The following is an 18,607-nucleotide window of genomic DNA, read 5'->3' on the forward strand; positions in this document are numbered from 1 at the left end:
ACTCTGCACAGGCGCCTCTATCCGCCAATCAGGGTCCTTAAAAAGCAAACCGAGGAGCCCATCTATGTTTTTAATATTTATTTTCCATAATAGATTTATAATAATGTGGTAAAATCCATGTTTTAGTCACGTCCCCAGGATTTCACTCAGTCCTGTTACACTAACATGTTCGTCCGCTGCTGGGGGATCCCTGATTGCAGCCGAGGTGGGTATATTGCTGCTCACGCCTCCTCCGACCCGCGCGCAGCCCTTATGCACTCTGCACAGGCGCCTCTCTATCCGCCAATCAGGGTCCTTACTAGAGATGCATGAGTACCGATACATGAGTGCGCTCATTAACTCGCAAACGAGGCTCCGATACTAAACATCCGATACCGTGTGCCTAGTGCACGTTGCTGCGTTATGCCTGGTTCACACTACACGACTTTTGCCCTGATTTTCGCTCGGCGGCTGGTCGGCGCTAGATTTGCCGGCTCGGGAGCGACTCGGCGTTCGCTCGGCGATCAAAACTCGGCTCTCGATCGCTAAGTGTGAACTATCCAACAACTCGATCCGACCGGCTCACCGAGCGCTCATCGAGCACGTCAGATATCTGATCTGAGATGTGCGACTGGGAATGAGTGACATGTCGAACAGCCAATGAGAACGCAGGATACGGTGTGAGGGGAAACGCAGGAGAGGAGTGTAAACAGGTGGGACAGGGGGATAATATAGTTTATATCAGAATACATCAGCACACACACACGTTTTACAGTATTTCTGACCTGATCGTTCTCTACAAAACATAACAACAAAACACCAACATTGCAAAAATATTTATTAACCTCCAACTGACTACAGAACAATCCATGCTATTCGTGTTGCCAAATCCACTCAGATTCATTTATTTTTCCTCCTTGCTTTCATCACATCAGCGCACAAACACTTTGATCGCTCGCTACTTGTTGACGTGCATTTTTGGACGTGGTATCATTAAACTTCTCGTCACTTCTCACGTGTGTTTTTGTTTAAAAAAAAAACGGTATTCTAAATAGGTATCGGTATCGGTATCGGCAAGTACAAAAATACATGTACTCGTACTCGGTTGGGAAAAAATAAATGCTATCGATGCATCCCTAGTCCTTACACAGCGTTTGAAGACCCCGCCCACATATTCCGGTCATCTCTCCCTGCAAGCACTGCCAATTATGCCCGCTAGATGGCGCCCAGCCGACCGGTGGCAATGTCGAGTTTCGAACCGAGGAGTTCAGTATCTCTGCGGAATATCCCGCTGTGCCTTATTTGTTCATTTTTATTAAAAATTCTTTTTTTTTGATTAATCACTGGACTGTGCACTGTGTTCTCGTGCTTTTAGCATGTTCTCCATGCTGCTATACTTCAAGTATTTATTAATTCTATGTTAAAATGTCAGTCCTGTTACTTTCAGTCCTGTTACTCATATACAACCAGCTTCAACTTAGAAACCTTGTAAAAATGAAGCAAAGGTGGTTGAGATTGACCAAAACACATACTGAGTAGTTAAGTGTGTGTGTCCTGGATTCAGAAATGGTACCTATTCCGTGGAATGGTCCTTATATTACTATTACTACTACAGTACTCCATATTCAACTCATTGTCAGTTGTTTACATACTTTTCAGTCAAAATATAAACTGTTAGTCAACTGTTAAGATAAGGTTGTGCACTGTGTGTGTGTGTGTGTGTAGTTTTCTCCTCTGTGCAGCGGTAATAAGAGGTTTCTGTCCTCCACCGGTGCTGATGGGACCATCTGTTTCTGGCAGTGGGACGCCCGCACGCTCAAATTCGGGTGAGCGGTATTTATGTACCCCCAGCCAAGACTCATAACAGCTGTCATTAACACACAGCGCTGCTTCATTCTCATGTAAACCGTTTGTTTTATATTCATACGATATCATGTAAACTTGTGTGTCTACCCACCCGTGCAGGCCGCGGCCCAGCAAATTCACCGAGCGGCCCCGACCGGGCGTGCAGATGATCTGCTCGTCTTTCAGTGCAGGTAGGTCTTCCGCTTCTCGTCCCAATCTCACATCGCTGCTATGTATACAGACTTAGAAATCATCAAAATAATACTTTGTATGTATTAAAATATGGGCTGACGGTGATAAAAACAATTGGAAAAGAATACTGTTACAACCTTTGAACTCATAACCCATAATATTATCATTAATCCTTTGTTTCCAGGGGGGATGTTTTTGGCTACAGGGAGCACCGATCACATCATCAGAGTTTACTACTTTGGTGGAGACCAGCCGGACAAGATAGCCGAGCTGGAATCTCACACTGTGAGTGTGTTTTCTGTTCTGAGACACATTTAAACATTCAGTGTTTTAACTGCGTGGTGTTCTCTGTTATCTTCTGATTGCTTTGATGGTTTTTTACAGGATAAAGTCGACAGCATCCAGTTCTCACATGAAGGAGACAGGTGAGACGCAAGCGTGTCCTGGGTGTGTGTGGTAACGCGGGCGTGCAGATGGGATAGATTTCAGTTCAGGTTATTAGAAGCAGTGTGTATCGTTAGTAGCTGATGATTTCTGTAGTAAAAAGTGTTTGGACACCTGACCATGAGCTTGTGACCTCTGTGATCTCTTCAGCTATAACAACAGCCACACTTCTGAGAAGGCTTCTCACAAGAATTTAAAGTATGTCTACGGGAATTTGTGCCCATTTAGTCAAAAGAACGATTCTATGGCTGGGCACTAATGTTGGTCAAGAAAGCCTCAGTTGATGTTCATGTTCATTCAGAGGGGATGAGATCAGGCCACTGGAGTTCTTCAAATCAAGCTTTTCTTCATGTCTTTATTGATCTTGCTTTGTGCACAGAGGCACGGTCATGCTGGAACTGGAAAGGGCCTTCCCTAAACTGTTGCTGCAAAGTTGGAAGCTTATCATTTCCTTTATATAATTGATTTATTACAGCTATGAGCAACTGTTTTTTTAATTCGCCTTTTTCTCCCCTTTAGCGCGGTCCAGTTGCCCAATTGCATCACGCTTCCTCTCCACCAATGCCGATCCCTGCTCTGACCGAGGAGATCGAAGCTAACCCATGCCCCCTCTGACACGTGGGCAGCAAGCCGTATGCATCTGATCACCCACACATTGACGAGAGTTGTGCCACCTAGCGTTGTGTACGGAGAGACACACCCTAAGAGCACTCCTTCCTCATCTCTGTGTAGGCGCCTCTAATCAGCCAGCATAAGTCGTAACTGCACCGGTCTGACCGAGAGAGACCCACGTCCGGCTTAGTCCCGCCCATCCGAACAACAGGCCAATCGTTGTTCATGTGGCCGCTCAGCCTCAGCCAGCAAGGCAGAGCTGAGATTCGATTCGAGATCCCAGCTCTGGTTCCAGCGTGTGTTTTCACCGCTGCGCCACCCGAGCGGCTAGCTATGAGCAACTGCTGTGGCTGAAACACATTCATTAGAATCAATAATTGGAAGAGGTGTCCCAATACTTTTGTAACTGTAAAGCTTATCTGGGTTGTAATACTGACGATTTCACATGTGCATGATGTTCATGTGCAGGTTTGTGAGCGGCAGTAGAGATGGGACTGCGAGGATTTGGCAGTTACAGCAGCAGGATTGGAGAAGCATCCTGCTGGACATGGCCACCAAACTGCCCGGGTAACACCTACACACCTTTCAGGAGTTATTCACCGAATATTTCATGAATAATTGGATTTTATTTGTTATTTGGCTTGGTAAGAGTGTATAAACCATGTCATGATTGCATGAACTTTTCTAATAGGGGTGTAAAAGTACACACACACACACACACACACACACATAAAAATAACAAACAATCAAACAGTGTGATTGACGTTCTGTAAACGTCACATGAGCATGAATAACTATAAATCTTAAAACTAACTATAAACGTGATGTGATGTTTAAATAAAGAATAAATGAGGTGTTTTAATTAGGCAAACATACTGTATATAATGCTGTAAAACAAGCCCCAATTATTCTGTAGGGTTTTCTCTTGTCACTCTGCAACACTAATTATTTAGTTAAGTGTGTGTGTGTGTGTGTGTGTGTGTGTGTGTGTGTGTGTGTGTGGGGATGTATGGCTCCTTTTTATCTTCTAAAGTAGGTCATTTAAACACTGCAGATAGAGGCTCTTGGTATGCCTGTCTTATATATTTATTTATTTATTTATTCACCCTAGGAAGTACAACCCTCCAGCCCTGGAGGACAAAGTGACCAAACTGAAGGTCACCATGGTGGCCTGGAATCGGCACGACAACATGGTCATTACGGCGGCCAACAATTTGACGCTGAAGGTGTGGAACTCGTACACGGGCAGCCTGATCCACATCCTCCTGGTAAGAGAGCTGCTTCACCGTCAGTACACAGGAATCTGATGCACTGTATTATGTTGTTTATTCACTACAGTGTTTATTTCTCATTAAGCATTTGCTCTTTGGGACAAAACGTTAGCAATATGACTTCTTACTTCAACGAGCATTAGCCCACGTTTGACACAGGTAGACACAAGTGGGATTTTAGTATCTCACTCGGCGTATGTGTTACTATTATTGTCAAAATAGTTTGTGCGTTTTAAAAATTGTTCTGGTATGAGTGTATTAGGTGCAGCAGTGTTGTTTGGGATCTTAGCACTGGCTGTAGATGTACACTTTTATGGCACAATGGATCTGGTCGAAAACCTTGTGATCTCTCTACATAGACACATTTTACGTCATCCTACACTCCTGAGAAGAGGACATGTCTAAATTCTTAGATGCCTTAAAATCCTCAGACTAAGGTGCCTTAAATCTAGCTTACAGAGCAACCAGCGGAGTTCTTTTCAAATATAAATAAATTCTCTTGAGGGTAATTGTGTTAACTTATACAGAGACGTAATCTCTGTATAAGTAGTGCGTCTAAATAATCTGCCTTATGAGTTCCATGTCTTATAAACATCTACCTTTAATACTTTGTTTTAGGGTCATGAGGACGAAGTGTTCGTGTTGGAGCCACACCCGTTTGATCCCAGAGTGCTGTTTTCTGCTGGTCATGATGGTAATGCCATTGTGTGGGACCTGGCACGAGGAGTTAAAATACGCTCCTACTTCAACATGGTAAACAAATCCCACAGCCTGTTTTCATCTGTATCTTAATACGAGGTCATTCTGTCATTAACTACGCCAGCTCACCCCACCCTGCCCTACCCAGGCATAATTGGATTTTCCAGTTTCATGACAATGTTGCTAAAGCAATTAGATGAAGGCAGTAATATGAGCTAGAATTTCAGAAGCATGTCTGAATTTTAATTTAGTAGTCGCAGCTATTCAAAACAAGCTTTGGCCGGCCTAGCAAAATCATACATCGGATGCTCTTTCTGTTTGCAACTCTTCGTATTTTATCCGGGCTTGGGACTGGCACTGAGAGCGCGCTGACAAGTTCACCTCCCAATGCCTGGGCTGTTCGGCTACCCCACCTCCCAGACGTAGACGCCAGATTAGCCTGTAACGGTGGGCTAGTGCAGTGCAAGCGACCCACATTTTGTCCTTGATTTTTACCGCGACCCAGGCAACACATCAAATTTATTAAGACGTCAGATTCATCAAAACAAAACACAAAACAAAATATACTTAATTAATAACATTGGTGGCAATCTGGTCCCACTGTGGTGTACAAGGTGTAGCGTAAAGCCTCCACAAGGGGGCGTTCGTGTACAAGTTAATTTTGTGTTTATGTGCCTTAAAATTAAGCAAGCGAGTGTTAATCGATCGAACATCAGCTGTGCTATCGGCTGGCTGAGTGTCTTTACGGCCCATTTGGCAACCCCATTTTATTGCCGTGCCACCCGAGTGCCCAAAGCTTTAACTGCCAATAAAGAATAATTATTTGTTTATGCTTTTTAATACTTTTTGTTTATATTCAAGTGAAAAGTACAAATATATTGTGTTTAAATCTTTAGTGGAAATATGCAGTGGTAGTATATTGAGTAAGAAAAGTGGGTTACTTGTTTTCTCTGCATTTCTTGTTTTATTTATGTATGTTGAACATTTTTTTTGACATTTCATTGACATTTCTTGCTATTGGTGTTTTCAGGTTTTTTATTTGGGGTCTAACGATTTGAACAATCCTCACTACAACAATGATACTCTTTATATGAATGGTTGGTCATGAGCACAAATGTTTGGATGCGTTTTATTAACTGGCTCTCTGTAAAGTGTATTTAACGTGTGTGTTGGTAACAGATCGAGGGTCAGGGACACGGGGCACTGTTCGACTGCAAGTGTTCTCCAGACGGTCAGCACTTCGCCTGCACTGACTCTCACGGACACCTGCTCATCTTCGGCTTCGGCTCCAGCAGCAGATACGACAAGGTACCGAACTAGACATTCTCTCTTGAAGCAGTTCTGTTCGGTCTGTCCGGGTTTGGTGTTTATCTGTACCGATCTGTGCCGCAGATAGCCGACCAGATGTTCTTCCACACCGATTACCGGCCACTGATTCGCGACGCTCACAACTATGTGTTAGACGAGCAGACGCAGCAGGCTCCTCACCTCATGCCTCCACCGTTCCTAGTGGACGTGGATGGAAACCCTCACCCTCCTCGCTACCAGCGCCTGGTGCCCGGCCGAGAGAACTGCAGAGCGGAGCAGCTCATACCGCAAATGGGACTGACATCCTCAGGTAGAGAGCGCACGAGTGTTCACATTTGTTCACAAGTGTGCTGTCACCTCTTTAGCTGTCACTGTCCAGCATGACTGGGCCTCTGTGCACAAAACAGAAGAAAAGCTCGGTTTAACAGGATGAAATTCCCATATTTAAACATATTTCAAAGGCTTCTCAAAAGAGTGTCTGTTGTTATAGCTGTGAAGATCACTCGATCTTAATACCATTTGTTTTTATAATAGGATGTCCAGCAAGCTTATGGTCAGGTGTCCAAATATACCTAGATATACATACTAATAGGAACCAGCATTACCAGTGTCCAGTCAATCTGAGAAAAGTCTGTTCTTAATCCCTTATTGCAGTTATTTAGAGCAAATCATTATTATTATTACTTATTATAATTTATTACTTATTAAAACTTATTATAATGACTTTTAATATAATAAAATGACTATGCTGTACTGTACTATACATCGTTTTTTAGGTTATTATTGTCATTAAAGCCGTCAAATTATGAACTGTTTTTAATTTAGTTTATCGTTTAGTATTTTAGTATTATTTTCTATACTTAATTTTGTTATGCTGTGCATCTATGTGTGTTTTGTGTACTAATAGGGCTATTTCTTGCCTGAAGTAATGTATACTATCATGTAGTTAGAAAAATAGGGCTATTTTCCACCTGAAGTATCATACAGTAAGAAAAATAGCGTGGAATAAAATAAATAGGGGAGACAGTTAAATCGTTCATCATGATTACACAATAAATGTATTTAGATATGATTAAATATGGTGTAATTTAGCCCTCCAGTGAAATTTAAGTAAGTCTTTTATGAGATTTTGAGAAATGGTTGGATTTTAGTCCAGTATGCAGCTCATGCAGCACAAAGATCAGCGATTTTCCTTTTCACGTGTGTAAACAAGCGACTTTGACTATAACGTTCCTCTCTGGATCTTATATATTTGATCTTTTCTCTGGATCTCTCTGCACTCTTTCAGGATTAAACCAGGTGCTGAGCCAGCAGGCAGCGGAAGGTTCTAGTCCGCTGGACAATATGATCCAGAGACTGCAGCAGGAGCAGGATCAGAGACTGAGCTCAGACTCCAGAACCACCCGAGGTAGACCTGCTGACGATAATAAAGAGGTATGTGTGACCGGGTCACAGTGGGCACAGTGATGTTAACGGTGATCTGATCTGTCCAGGGTCTGTGAGCTCTCCGACAGAAGTGACGTCTCCTCCCAACGTGGGTCTGAGGCGCAGCGGTCAGATCGAGGGGGTCAGGCAAATGCACAGCAATGCTCCCCGCAGCGAGATGGCCACTGAGACGGACCTGGTGGCCTGGAGCAGGCGGGTACTGGTGCCTGAACTGTCCCGAGGGACGGCCAGGTACGGTCTACAGATGTGGTGCAATAGGTTTTTTGCACCGGAATGTAGTTTAACTGCTGACAAGCGTCGGGTTATGTGTGCAGTAAACAGGAGATCTGGAGGGCAGCCCGAGGAGAGGAGGAGATGAACATCTACAGATCGGAGCGGAGGAGGCGCAGCGTACACAGCCAGTACCACAGAGAGAACCGGGTACATCCGAACTCCCACAGCTCTTAATTTCACACAGAAGCTGGTGCTACGGTGTGTGTTAACGTCGTATTCTTTTAACCAAAGCACGGCACGGATAACGCGGTGGAGGAGGGCCGGCGTCACCAGGGCAACCAGCACAACTACCACACGCGCCTGGCTGTCGAGGAAACGAGCCGACAGAGTGAAGCTAACGAGGAGGAGCCTAGCGCGTCAGAGGTAATCACACACACACACACACACACACACAATAATAATGAAATAAACTTGTACGCAAACGTGCCCTTGTGGAGGCTTTATGTTGCGTCTTGTAAACCACAGTGGGACTAGATTGTACACTGAGATCCAGGTTCAAATATCAGCCGGCCAGGCGTCTTCACAGCCATGATTGGCTCTGTCTGTAGCCTAGTGGTTAAGGTACTGGACCAGTGATCAGAGGGTCGCTGGTTCAAGCCCCACCACTGCCAGGTTGCTGCTGTTGGGCCCTTGAGCAAGGCCCTTAACCCTCAATTGCTCAGACTGTACACTGTAACTGTACTGTAAGTCGCTTTGGATAAAGGCGTCTGCTAAATGCTGAAAATTTAAATGTCTGAGAGGAGATGTCTGAGTCATTTACAGTAGCCCTCCACCCTTGAGATCCGGGTTCGAACATCAGCTGTGCTGTCGACCTGGCGGGCGTCTTCACAGTCGTGATTGGCTATATCTGAGAGGAGATGTGTGTATTACGCTAGCCACCCCCCCTGAGATCCGGGTTTGAACATCAGCTGTGCTGTAGGCCAGCCGGGCGTCTTCACAGCTATTTTGGCAATGTCTGAGGGGAGCCAAAACCCTGCGATGGATTGGCGCCCTTTCCAGTGTATTTCAGCCTTACAATGTGATGTTAATGAAATAAAATGAGTTATTTAAAACATTAAATAATAAATTAGTTCATTTTTGGCAATTTGGATCATAGCATCGTATGTGGAGTCAGTGTTTCAGCTCTAATGACTTTGATTATTCCAGCTGCTAACATTCTATTTCATGCTATACTAAAGCATATGTACTCGTTTCAGATTTTCTTTAAACTGCCACATTAAGCAAAGCAAAGTAGTGTTTTCCTCTGTATCACGGCTTCGATGTTTCTAATAATTACCCCTGTCAGTCATCGTTACCAAGAAACCCAGCTATCTGAATCACATCTGTACTGAGCTAAGCATGCGTCAGCGCTCTATATGGAATGTTAATATAAGTGATAAGGAGGATTCACGTCCTTTGTTAGGGTGAAGCGGACGCTCGGCCTCCCAGCAGAGAGTCGTCAGATGAGGAGAGAGAGGAGAAAGAGCCCTGGCCTGAGGATCACAGCAGCTCCAGGTAACAAGCATTCACCAACACAAAAGGCAAAGGAGGTGCAGCAGACGATATGCAAGTGTATTAGCTTTTATACAGATTCCTTAAACCCAATTCCTTACTAATATTTTTTAATGAAAATACATACAGCAAATCTTTTTGACCGGTTTTTAATTAAAAAACAGTATAAAGGCAAGATGCTGAGTGCTAATCATATTTAATTTACCAGTGTTTCATCAGTCCACTTTTAATAACATTCTATAATCATTGGTGAACTGATGACACAGTTTGTAGCAGTTGAGTATATATATATATATATATATATATATATATATTGGACTTTGGATGGGCCTGGTAGCCTAATTGGACAGGCAACACTGAGGCTTACAGTGATAAGTCTGGTGCATTTGCTTTGGGAAAATAGGGGTCGCAGAGTATTTTTTGGCCTCAAAGTGGTCACATTCTAGACAATCTTAAGCTGCACTTAATTTTTTTACAAATAAACCCATCACCAATCCCTCTTAGGAAGACCAAAACCATTGTTATATACCTGGTTTAAGGACCATGCAAACTCGCCTGACCTTAACCCCATAGAAAATCTATGGGGTATTGTGAAGAGGAAGATGCGATACGCCAGACCCAACAATTCAGAAGAGCTGAAGGCCACTATCGGAGCAACCTGGGCTCTCATATCACCTGAGCAGTGCCACAGACTGATGGACTCCATGCCCGCCGCATTGCTGCAGTAATCCAGGCAAAAGGAGCCCCAACTAAGTATTGAGTGCTGTACATGCTCATACTTTTCATCTTCATGCTTTTCAGTTGGCCAACATTTCTAAAAATCCTTTTTGTGTATTGGTCTTAAGTAATATTCTATTTTTCTGAGATACTGAATTTGGGGTTTTCATTAGTTGTCAGTTATAATCATCAACATTAAAAGAAATAAACATTTGAAATATATCAGTCTGTGTGTAATGAATGAATATAATATACAAGTTTCACTTTTTGAATGGAATTACTGAAATAAATAAACTTTTTCATGATATTCTAATTTTATGACCAGCACCAGTATATAAAGATTGATTTTGCAGGATGACAAAGTTGGATAATACACATAGTGTACGCAGAGAGACAAAAAAGAAGCACTCTGTTAGAGGAAATGCTGGAACACAGTGTTTCCAGCAGGTTAAAGAAAGTCATCGCGACTGATCTCCCTCATTTGGTTGATGTCACTTTTAATCCTGAAAAAAAGCAACATTTATAGTGTAGATCTTATAAAACACTATTATAAAATAGTTTTTAAAACATAATACAGCTTCTCTCCCGCGTATAAAGTGTAAAGAAGCGCTTCTTGTTTGTGTGTGTGTGTGTTTAGTGACTACTCGAGCGACTACTCTGACTGGACGGCGGATGCGGGCATAAATCTAGAGCCACCTAAGAAGACCGCCGTGAAAAAGAAAAAGAAAAACGCCAGCAGCTCGGAGGAGGACGGAGAAAAGAAAAAAGAGAAGGATGCCAAGAAAGAGAGAAGGAAGGAAAAACAGGACAAAGATGGAGCGCTACCAAAGAAGAAGAAGCCAAAGGAAAAGAGGAAGGTGAGAAAGTGTTTGTGTAACGTGCTGAATGACGTGACTCGTGTGTGTGTGTGTGTGTGTGTGTGTGTGTGTGTGTGTGTGTGTGTGCATAGTGAGGTCAAGTGATCAGCGGTCAGATCATCAAAGCTGCTGTCGGTGTGAATGTAGAGTAACTTTTAAGTAACTTCTGTATCTGCATTTGCGATGTTAATGATGAATGAACAAAATGAATCATTGTTTAATCAATGCTGTCAGCTGAGAAGGACAATTAACAACCAATGCTTGATTGTTGCAATTAAAAGAGGAGCTGGATGCTGTTATAAGTGTTTTATAGCGTACACCAAGAGAACATTACAGGCCTGAATGCTTGACCTCTACAGTCATTAGGTTAGGCGGCTTTATTATGCTTTGTTTGGGGGAGGTGGGTATCCTATCAGTGACCTTCCATTCCTCCTGGTACTTGTAGACTCAATGCAAAGGTTGTGCAAGCTCTGCTACACCCAGATTGCCCTCTTGTGGCCCCTGAGCAAGGCCCTCAACCCTTAATTGCTTGGATAGTGTTAGCTCACAGTTGTAAGTCTTTGACTTTGTCTAATTTTCCAGAGGTTACCAGAGTTCCAGGAGCAGGGTATGGCTCTAGAGGAGTGGCTGCCCTCACCCTGGATCACAGACACTGTGCCACGCAGATGCCCCTTCGCCCCTCAGATGGGTGACGAGGTAAAACTCTCTGCCTACACGTATTTGAACAAAGCTGTATGAGTGTAAGCTGACTGTACGCTACACCGTCTACAGGTCTATTACTTTCGGCAAGGCCACGAGGCCTATGTGGAGATGGCCAAGAAGAACAAGATCTTCAGCATCAACCCTAAAAAGCAGCCCTGGCACAAGATGGAGCTGCGGGTATGACTGGCGTTCCTGCACAGTATTTGACTTTTTCTGATTTTGAAATGTGACGTTTATTAAAAATAAAATCAGGGCCGCTCAGGTGGCGCAGCGGTAAAAACACACGCTGGAACCAGAGCTGGGATCTCGAATACATCGTATCGAATCTCGGCTCTGTCTGCCGGCTAGGCTGAGTGTCCACATGAACAACGATTGGCCTGTGGTTCAGATAGGGGTGGGATATCAAGCCGGATAGGGACTTTCTCATAACTGATGCAATTACGACCTCTGCTGGTTGATTGATGGCGCCTGCACAGAGACGGGGAAAAGAGTGCTGTCAGGGTGTGTCTCTCCGTACACAGTGCTAAGTGCTAAGTGTCGGAGGGGCGTGGGTTAGCTTCGATCTCCTCAATCAGAGCAGGGATCGGCATTGGTGGAGAGGAAGCGTGATGCAATCGGGCAATTGGACGCACTTAAGTCAGGTGAAAAAGGGAGAAAATGCATAAATAATATATATATATATATATATATATATATATATATATATAAAATCAAAACGATTGATTTGAACATAAAAATAGCAAAAAAATTTAACTACATGTTGGACAGTATTTGGAACCCTGACCATGAGCTTGTTGACCGCCCTATTTCAAACACAAACTTTATTAAGATAAAGTGACCCCTGATCTGACATAATTTTTTCAACTACAGTATAATAACAACCACTGTTCTGAAAGGCTTCTCACAAGACTTTAAAGTATATCTGTGGGAATTTGTGCCCAGTGAATCAAAAGAGCATTTGTATGGCATCGGTCAAGCCTCAGTTGATGTTCCAGTTCATTCCAAAGCTGTTCAGTGGGGCTGAGATCAGGACACTGGAGCTTCTTTAGGCCGAGCTTTTGTGCACAGGGGAAGAGTCATGCTGGAACAACAAGGGACCCTAAATTTAGTAAATTCAGTAATTACAAGGGGTGTCCTGAAACTTTTATCCATAGAGTGAATGTGTTCCGTGTTCCATTGAGTGTGTGGGCGTGTGTGCTGCACTGCAATATATTGGCACCCTCAAAAGTAACTAAGACGAATGAAATTTGAATAAAATGCAATTTAATCTTAAGAGGTCATTAATTATTTGAATGCTGTTACATGGAATCATCGGCGCCATGTTACATTGCTGAGTTCTGTTACTTGATTGTGTAATTAATGTTGTACAGTTACATTATAATTTCAAGAAGCAAGATGAGCACTGATTGGTGGAAATGATTCAAGCACAGCACTCATAATTGGTGTGTTAACATTTTGGCATTGCTTTGTTTTTGTGTGTGTGCGTGTATGTGTTAACAGGAGCAGGAACTGATGAAGATTGTAGGAATGAAGTACGAGGTAGGCTTGCCCACTTTGTGTTGCCTGAAGCTGGCCTTCCTGGACCCGGACACTGGCAAACTGACGGGCGGCTCTTTCTCCATGAAGTGAGCGGAATCTGATCGATACCGTTTCTTTATTCCTTTATGGTTTAATCGGGGCGAACGCTCAATTAACACTCATTTATTCCACAGATACCACGACATGCCGGATGTCATCGATTTCCTGGTACTGCGTCAACAGTTTGACAATGCAAGGCAGCAGCAGTGGATGATAGGTCAGGGCTGGGTCTGTATGTGGATTTGAGATGGGGTTTATTGATGTGGTGATTCATAATAGATACATTATTCATCATGATATGCTTTATCTGAGGATTTACGGGTCTCGTCATCAATGCGGAACTTCTGGGTTACTGACAATATCAAATATTTCTCACGAACATACCTGCAGCTCCAGATTCAAATACTGATACGCACAGGGTCAGCCATTGCACTGCGACTTTGGAGCAGAGAGGGTTAAGGGCCTTGCTCAAGGGCCAACCAGAGCTGGGATTCGAACTCTCACTCTTTCAATTGATAAGCTGAAGCTCTAACAACTAGGCTTCCACTGTCCCTTTCTACACTTTATTTGTTATTCATCAGATCTAAATACCTTGATACGTTTTATAAAATAGATTTAAAATGAATATTTTCGTGACATTACACACGGCTAATTCGTTATTACGTTTGTAAGTTTTTCGTGTATGACTTTAAAGAAGTGCTGAGTCGATGCTGGTGTTTCAGGTGATCGTTTTCGCTCTGTGATCGACGACGCCTGGTGGTTCGGTACGATCGAGAATCAGGAGCCGTATCAGCCAGAGTATCCTGACAGTCTTTTCCAGTGCTACAATGTCTGGTCAGTAACCCCACCACAGAAATGCTACATACAGCACTTACAGATGGCTAACACATTAAAATAAAACCTGGATAAATAAGTGAAGAAACATAAAATCTGCTGATTCTGTGGAGGGCATTTTACCAGCATGACTTATCATTTTTTATGTACATTTTAATTGTAGTGGCTCTTTTAGGATGGAAATGCCCCTGTTGACACGGCACGAGGTGTTCCTGATGCTTCACTGTGTAAATTTCAACAGTTATTACTTTATTGCAGAGCAATAAATGCTAACTCTTACTTACTTATTTACTCACTGGTCCCCTCATACCCCTGCTAGCGTGTTTTTACCTCTGCGCCACCTGAAGCACCTTATTAAAATCTACAATTTTTAAGCAATAGAACACAGGAGGGAGTGTTATCGCGAATAACATCACGACCTCAAGTGTTCTATTGCTTTTATACAACAGTTATTACAAAATAAAGAAAGAAAATAAATCAAGGAAGCCCTGAATTTCATAGTAAATATGCTTTAATATTGACAATACCTTCGGCCAAAAAGTAGTTCCACAACGAATATAAAGTTTAACACTACAAAGCAGACATCCAAAGTTGCAAAAACTCATTTTATGGAGGTAAGAACAAAAAGAAGAAGGCGAGAACCTCCGAAGGGAAAAAAAAAGAAACAAAAAACCTCTCACACACACCAAAGGATTATGGGTGATAACAGAACTTCTAGGAGCTGCTAACTGGGCTATTAAGCTAACTGTTCGCGTTACAAACACATTAAAGTTCCCTACATAGTGCACTAGATTGTGTATCAGATAACGGATTTAAAACGCGATCGGGAATAAAGGTCTGTGTCGCCTGCGTGCGCGTTTGTGTGCATGAAGCTTGTCGTTACTGGCAACGCGTCAGCGGAGTAATACGGTTGTGGTGTGAAAAGGCCGCGCTGTTATCACCAATATCAGCACGGTTAGAACGCTTCTCAACCAATCAGATTGTAAGGTCGGAACTAACTGTTGTATACAAATGCATAAATGAGTACTCCTGCCTAGCGCCCAGTGTTTCCAGGTGGAGCCAGACCTTCCACGACCCTCACCAGGATGAATCAGTTGATGAAAATGAAATGAAGCGAAAAGTGGTTGAAGACTTGTTTCTCCTCACTGTATAATGTAAATAATTGGCAGTATGTGCTCCTGTGTTTGCATGTAGTAATATGTATAGAAGTATATGTATATTCTATACTTGTATAGAAGTGGAGGAGATACTTTAGGAAGAAGATTTTAGGAGGTAGGGTCTGTTAACAATCACTGATTCCAGCTAAAATTTAATCTATTTACATTACAATTACATTTTCAGCATTTAGCAGACGCTAAATTCTGTCCAAAGCGACTTATAGTGCTGTGACAGTGTATTGTCTAAGCAATTAAGAGTTAAGGGCCTTGCTCAAGGGCCCAACAGTGGCAACCTGGCAGTAGTGGGGCTTGAACCAGCTACCTTTTAATTACTAGTCCAGTACATTAAACGCTAGGCTACAACTGCTCTAGACTAGGCTGGCCTTCATTTATGATGAGTGTGTGTGTTCGTGTGTGTGTGTGTGTGTGTGTGTGTGTGTTTGTAGCTGGGATAATGGAGACACAGAAAAGATGAGCCCATGGGACATGGAGGAGATACCTAATGATGGTAAAATGTTCACACACACAAAATGTGTACTGTGTTCCCATGTTTAGTACAGTATAATCTAACACACACACACACACACACACACACACCTCATTAAGAAAGTAATTATCTGTTGAGCTGGCATTTCCGAATTACTCTTAGGCAAAAAGAATGATGCTTGTTGTCATAGTAACAGCTGTTAAATTGAGGATAATGGTTAGCAGTTAGCCAGCGTTTGAAATTCACTCTGGTGTATCGTTTAATCAGACGTGCAGCTCCGTCGTTCCTCACGCTTTGTTATCTCCACGCTCCCCTCTCTCCTGTTCTAGCTGCTTTTCCGGATGAACTGGGCCTGAGCATGCCGTTGACCCGGGAGGAGCACAAGACTTTACTGTACCGTCCTTTAGACGGCGAGTGGGGCTCGCGGACACGCGATCAGGAGTGTGAACGCATCATCGCCGGCATCGACCAGCTGGCCACTCTAGGTACGAGGTCTCATTACAACCTTATTATTTGGCTCGTCAATGGATTGACCTGAAATGTAAAAGTGACAAAATAAAGAGCGCAGATTCTCGGCAGCTCCCATATTTAAGGGGTCGCCACAGTAGATCTGGTCCACAGATCTGGATCTGGTCCTCCTCCTGACTCCTAATTGACTGTCTGTATACGTACCCATCATTCATCTGCACTCGCAGCCCTTCATGTTTTTGTTTTTCTGAATAAATAAATAATATTAAAGATAGATAGATAGATAGATAGATAGATAGATAGATAGATAGATAGATAGATAACTTTATTAATCCTATAGGGAAAGTCAGTTATTACAGCAGCTCCAGGTACATTAAAGCAAAAAAGTATTAAAGTACAAAGAATTAAAGTACACAAGTAATGTTGTACACACTATGTAATTGAATCAGTAGAATAAAAAATGTAGTATGTCATATAAAAAACTTAAGAAGTATCCTAGCATTAAATATTTTAGATGAGATATGTAATATGTGATATACTAAGCTGTTGTAGTGTTAAATAATAACAGATATGTAGTATAGTCTTGATAAACAGAGTGTTAGAACATGCTCCATGAGTCTGTCCTGATAGTAGTTTAGTGTTCGATGATGTCCCGAGCTAGTGAAGCATTATACAGCGTGATCGCTGCTGGTATAAACCATCTCCTGTACCGCTCCTTGTTACAGCGGAGTTGGATGAGTCTGTTGCTAAAAGTGCTCCGCTGTCTGACTAACAGGTCATGAAGGGGGTGAGATGGGTTGTCAAATGTGGTTGTGAGTTTATTCAGTGACCTCCTTCCAACCACCAACTCGAAACTGTCGGAGTTTGGCTGTGCAGCTGGGGTCAAAATAAGTCTAATTCATTGGGGAAGGGAACACACCGGACAAGTCATTTCAAGATCTGCCAGGCAAACAAAACAAAGAAAGAACATTAAAAATGATTAGGAATGATAAATGGAAGAGTAACAGGATTGCTTTACGTATCTCTTACGGATCTCTTCCTTCGTACCCTTGTACCTCAGATGTGGCAGCTCCGTTTGCTGTGCCAGTCGATGTACAGGCGTATCCTACATACTGCACTGTGGTGGCTTACGTTACGGACCTGAGCACCATCCGGAGCCGACTGGAACATCGCTTTTACAGGTCAGTCAGCACTTACACACGTTACCACGTTATACAGCACTCAGAGGAACCACTGAACTTTTACCTAGATGCCAAATCTTTTTTATTATTATCACATGTAACACAAGAGCTTTTTACATACATGTTTAATAAATGAGGAGAAACAGAACAGTAACAAAATCTATCGGCATGAATCTCAATAGGGTTTTCTATTAGTGCCTTATTAAATTGTGCCTTATATGCCTGATTCCTGTCAATAACTGATACATTATTGCCAGCCTATATAAATACACTATGACCAAAAGTATTTAGACACCTGACCATGAGCCTGTCGGACATCTCATTTCAAAAACAAAGGGTATTAAAATAGAATGACTCTGTATGTGATATTTAGGCTATAAGAACAGCCACTCTTCCTAGAAGGATTCTCACATAACTTTGAAGTATGACTTTAAAGTTGAGGATTTTAAATCGAGCTTTTCTTCATGTCATTATAGAGTCACACTGGAACAGGAAAGGGCCTTCCCTAAACTTTTGCTACAAAGTTGGAAGCATATAATTTCCTTTATATAATTAATTTATTACACCTGTTAGCAATTGTTGTGAATGAAACACATTAAATAGAATAGAATCAATAATTAGAAGCGGTGTCCCAATACTTTTGTCCATATAGTGTATATATCTATTTTATGGATTATTAAATAAAATGTGAATGTATTTGTCTGTTTTATGTTGACAGGCGAATGTCCTCTCTGATGTGGGAGATTCGCTACATCGAGCACAACGCACAAACCTTCAATGAGCCGGGAGCTTTTATAGTCAAAACTGCCAAATTCGTGTCGGAACTTCTGCTGCAGTTTATCAAGTAAGTTTGTAGGATTTGTATTGAATTCCCAATGGTTTAATCATGTCGTAACCCAACTTTACTTGGGTTAGATTTTGTACATACAAATCAGCCAGCCAACACTTTAATACAAAATAATTTTTATAAAACAAGCTTTTAAAAGCAATGTGGTAAAAATGTATAGAAATGTGTGCTATGTGTTTTTGTAGAAAAAGCAATAACCTTGGGACTGAAAGGTATAGA

At 42.4% G+C, this 18,607-nt stretch overlaps 2 protein-coding genes across 2 annotated transcripts in view; one reads left to right on the forward strand and one right to left on the reverse strand.

Moving 5' to 3' along the window:
- Positions 1-18,607, reverse strand: part of rps12 (ribosomal protein S12) — a 146,504-nt gene that overhangs the window by 68,987 nt on the left and 58,910 nt on the right. The gene's annotated exons all lie outside the window — the stretch shown is intronic.
- phip (pleckstrin homology domain interacting protein) overlaps positions 1-18,607 on the forward strand; it is a 40,467-nt gene that overhangs the window by 11,418 nt on the left and 10,442 nt on the right. The window contains exons 9-32 of the mRNA XM_063014900.1: positions 1,705-1,805; positions 1,945-2,015; positions 2,201-2,301; positions 2,401-2,441; positions 3,541-3,639; positions 4,184-4,340; positions 4,962-5,096; positions 6,222-6,350; positions 6,435-6,660; positions 7,639-7,758; positions 7,844-8,027; positions 8,111-8,216; positions 8,301-8,432; positions 9,472-9,563; positions 10,915-11,134; positions 11,717-11,830; positions 11,906-12,013; positions 13,337-13,461; positions 13,549-13,631; positions 14,137-14,248; positions 15,852-15,913; positions 16,222-16,377; positions 17,421-17,541; positions 18,260-18,385. Of these exons, the coding sequence (XP_062870970.1) occupies positions 1,705-1,805; positions 1,945-2,015; positions 2,201-2,301; positions 2,401-2,441; positions 3,541-3,639; positions 4,184-4,340; positions 4,962-5,096; positions 6,222-6,350; positions 6,435-6,660; positions 7,639-7,758; positions 7,844-8,027; positions 8,111-8,216; positions 8,301-8,432; positions 9,472-9,563; positions 10,915-11,134; positions 11,717-11,830; positions 11,906-12,013; positions 13,337-13,461; positions 13,549-13,631; positions 14,137-14,248; positions 15,852-15,913; positions 16,222-16,377; positions 17,421-17,541; positions 18,260-18,385 (2,921 nt within the window). The remainder of the gene's footprint in view (positions 1-1,704; positions 1,806-1,944; positions 2,016-2,200; positions 2,302-2,400; positions 2,442-3,540; positions 3,640-4,183; positions 4,341-4,961; positions 5,097-6,221; positions 6,351-6,434; positions 6,661-7,638; positions 7,759-7,843; positions 8,028-8,110; positions 8,217-8,300; positions 8,433-9,471; positions 9,564-10,914; positions 11,135-11,716; positions 11,831-11,905; positions 12,014-13,336; positions 13,462-13,548; positions 13,632-14,136; positions 14,249-15,851; positions 15,914-16,221; positions 16,378-17,420; positions 17,542-18,259; positions 18,386-18,607) is intronic.

The sequence above is a fragment of the Trichomycterus rosablanca genome, chromosome 19, assembly GCF_030014385.1.
Source record: "Trichomycterus rosablanca isolate fTriRos1 chromosome 19, fTriRos1.hap1, whole genome shotgun sequence".
Lineage (NCBI taxonomy): Eukaryota > Metazoa > Chordata > Actinopteri > Siluriformes > Trichomycteridae > Trichomycterus > Trichomycterus rosablanca.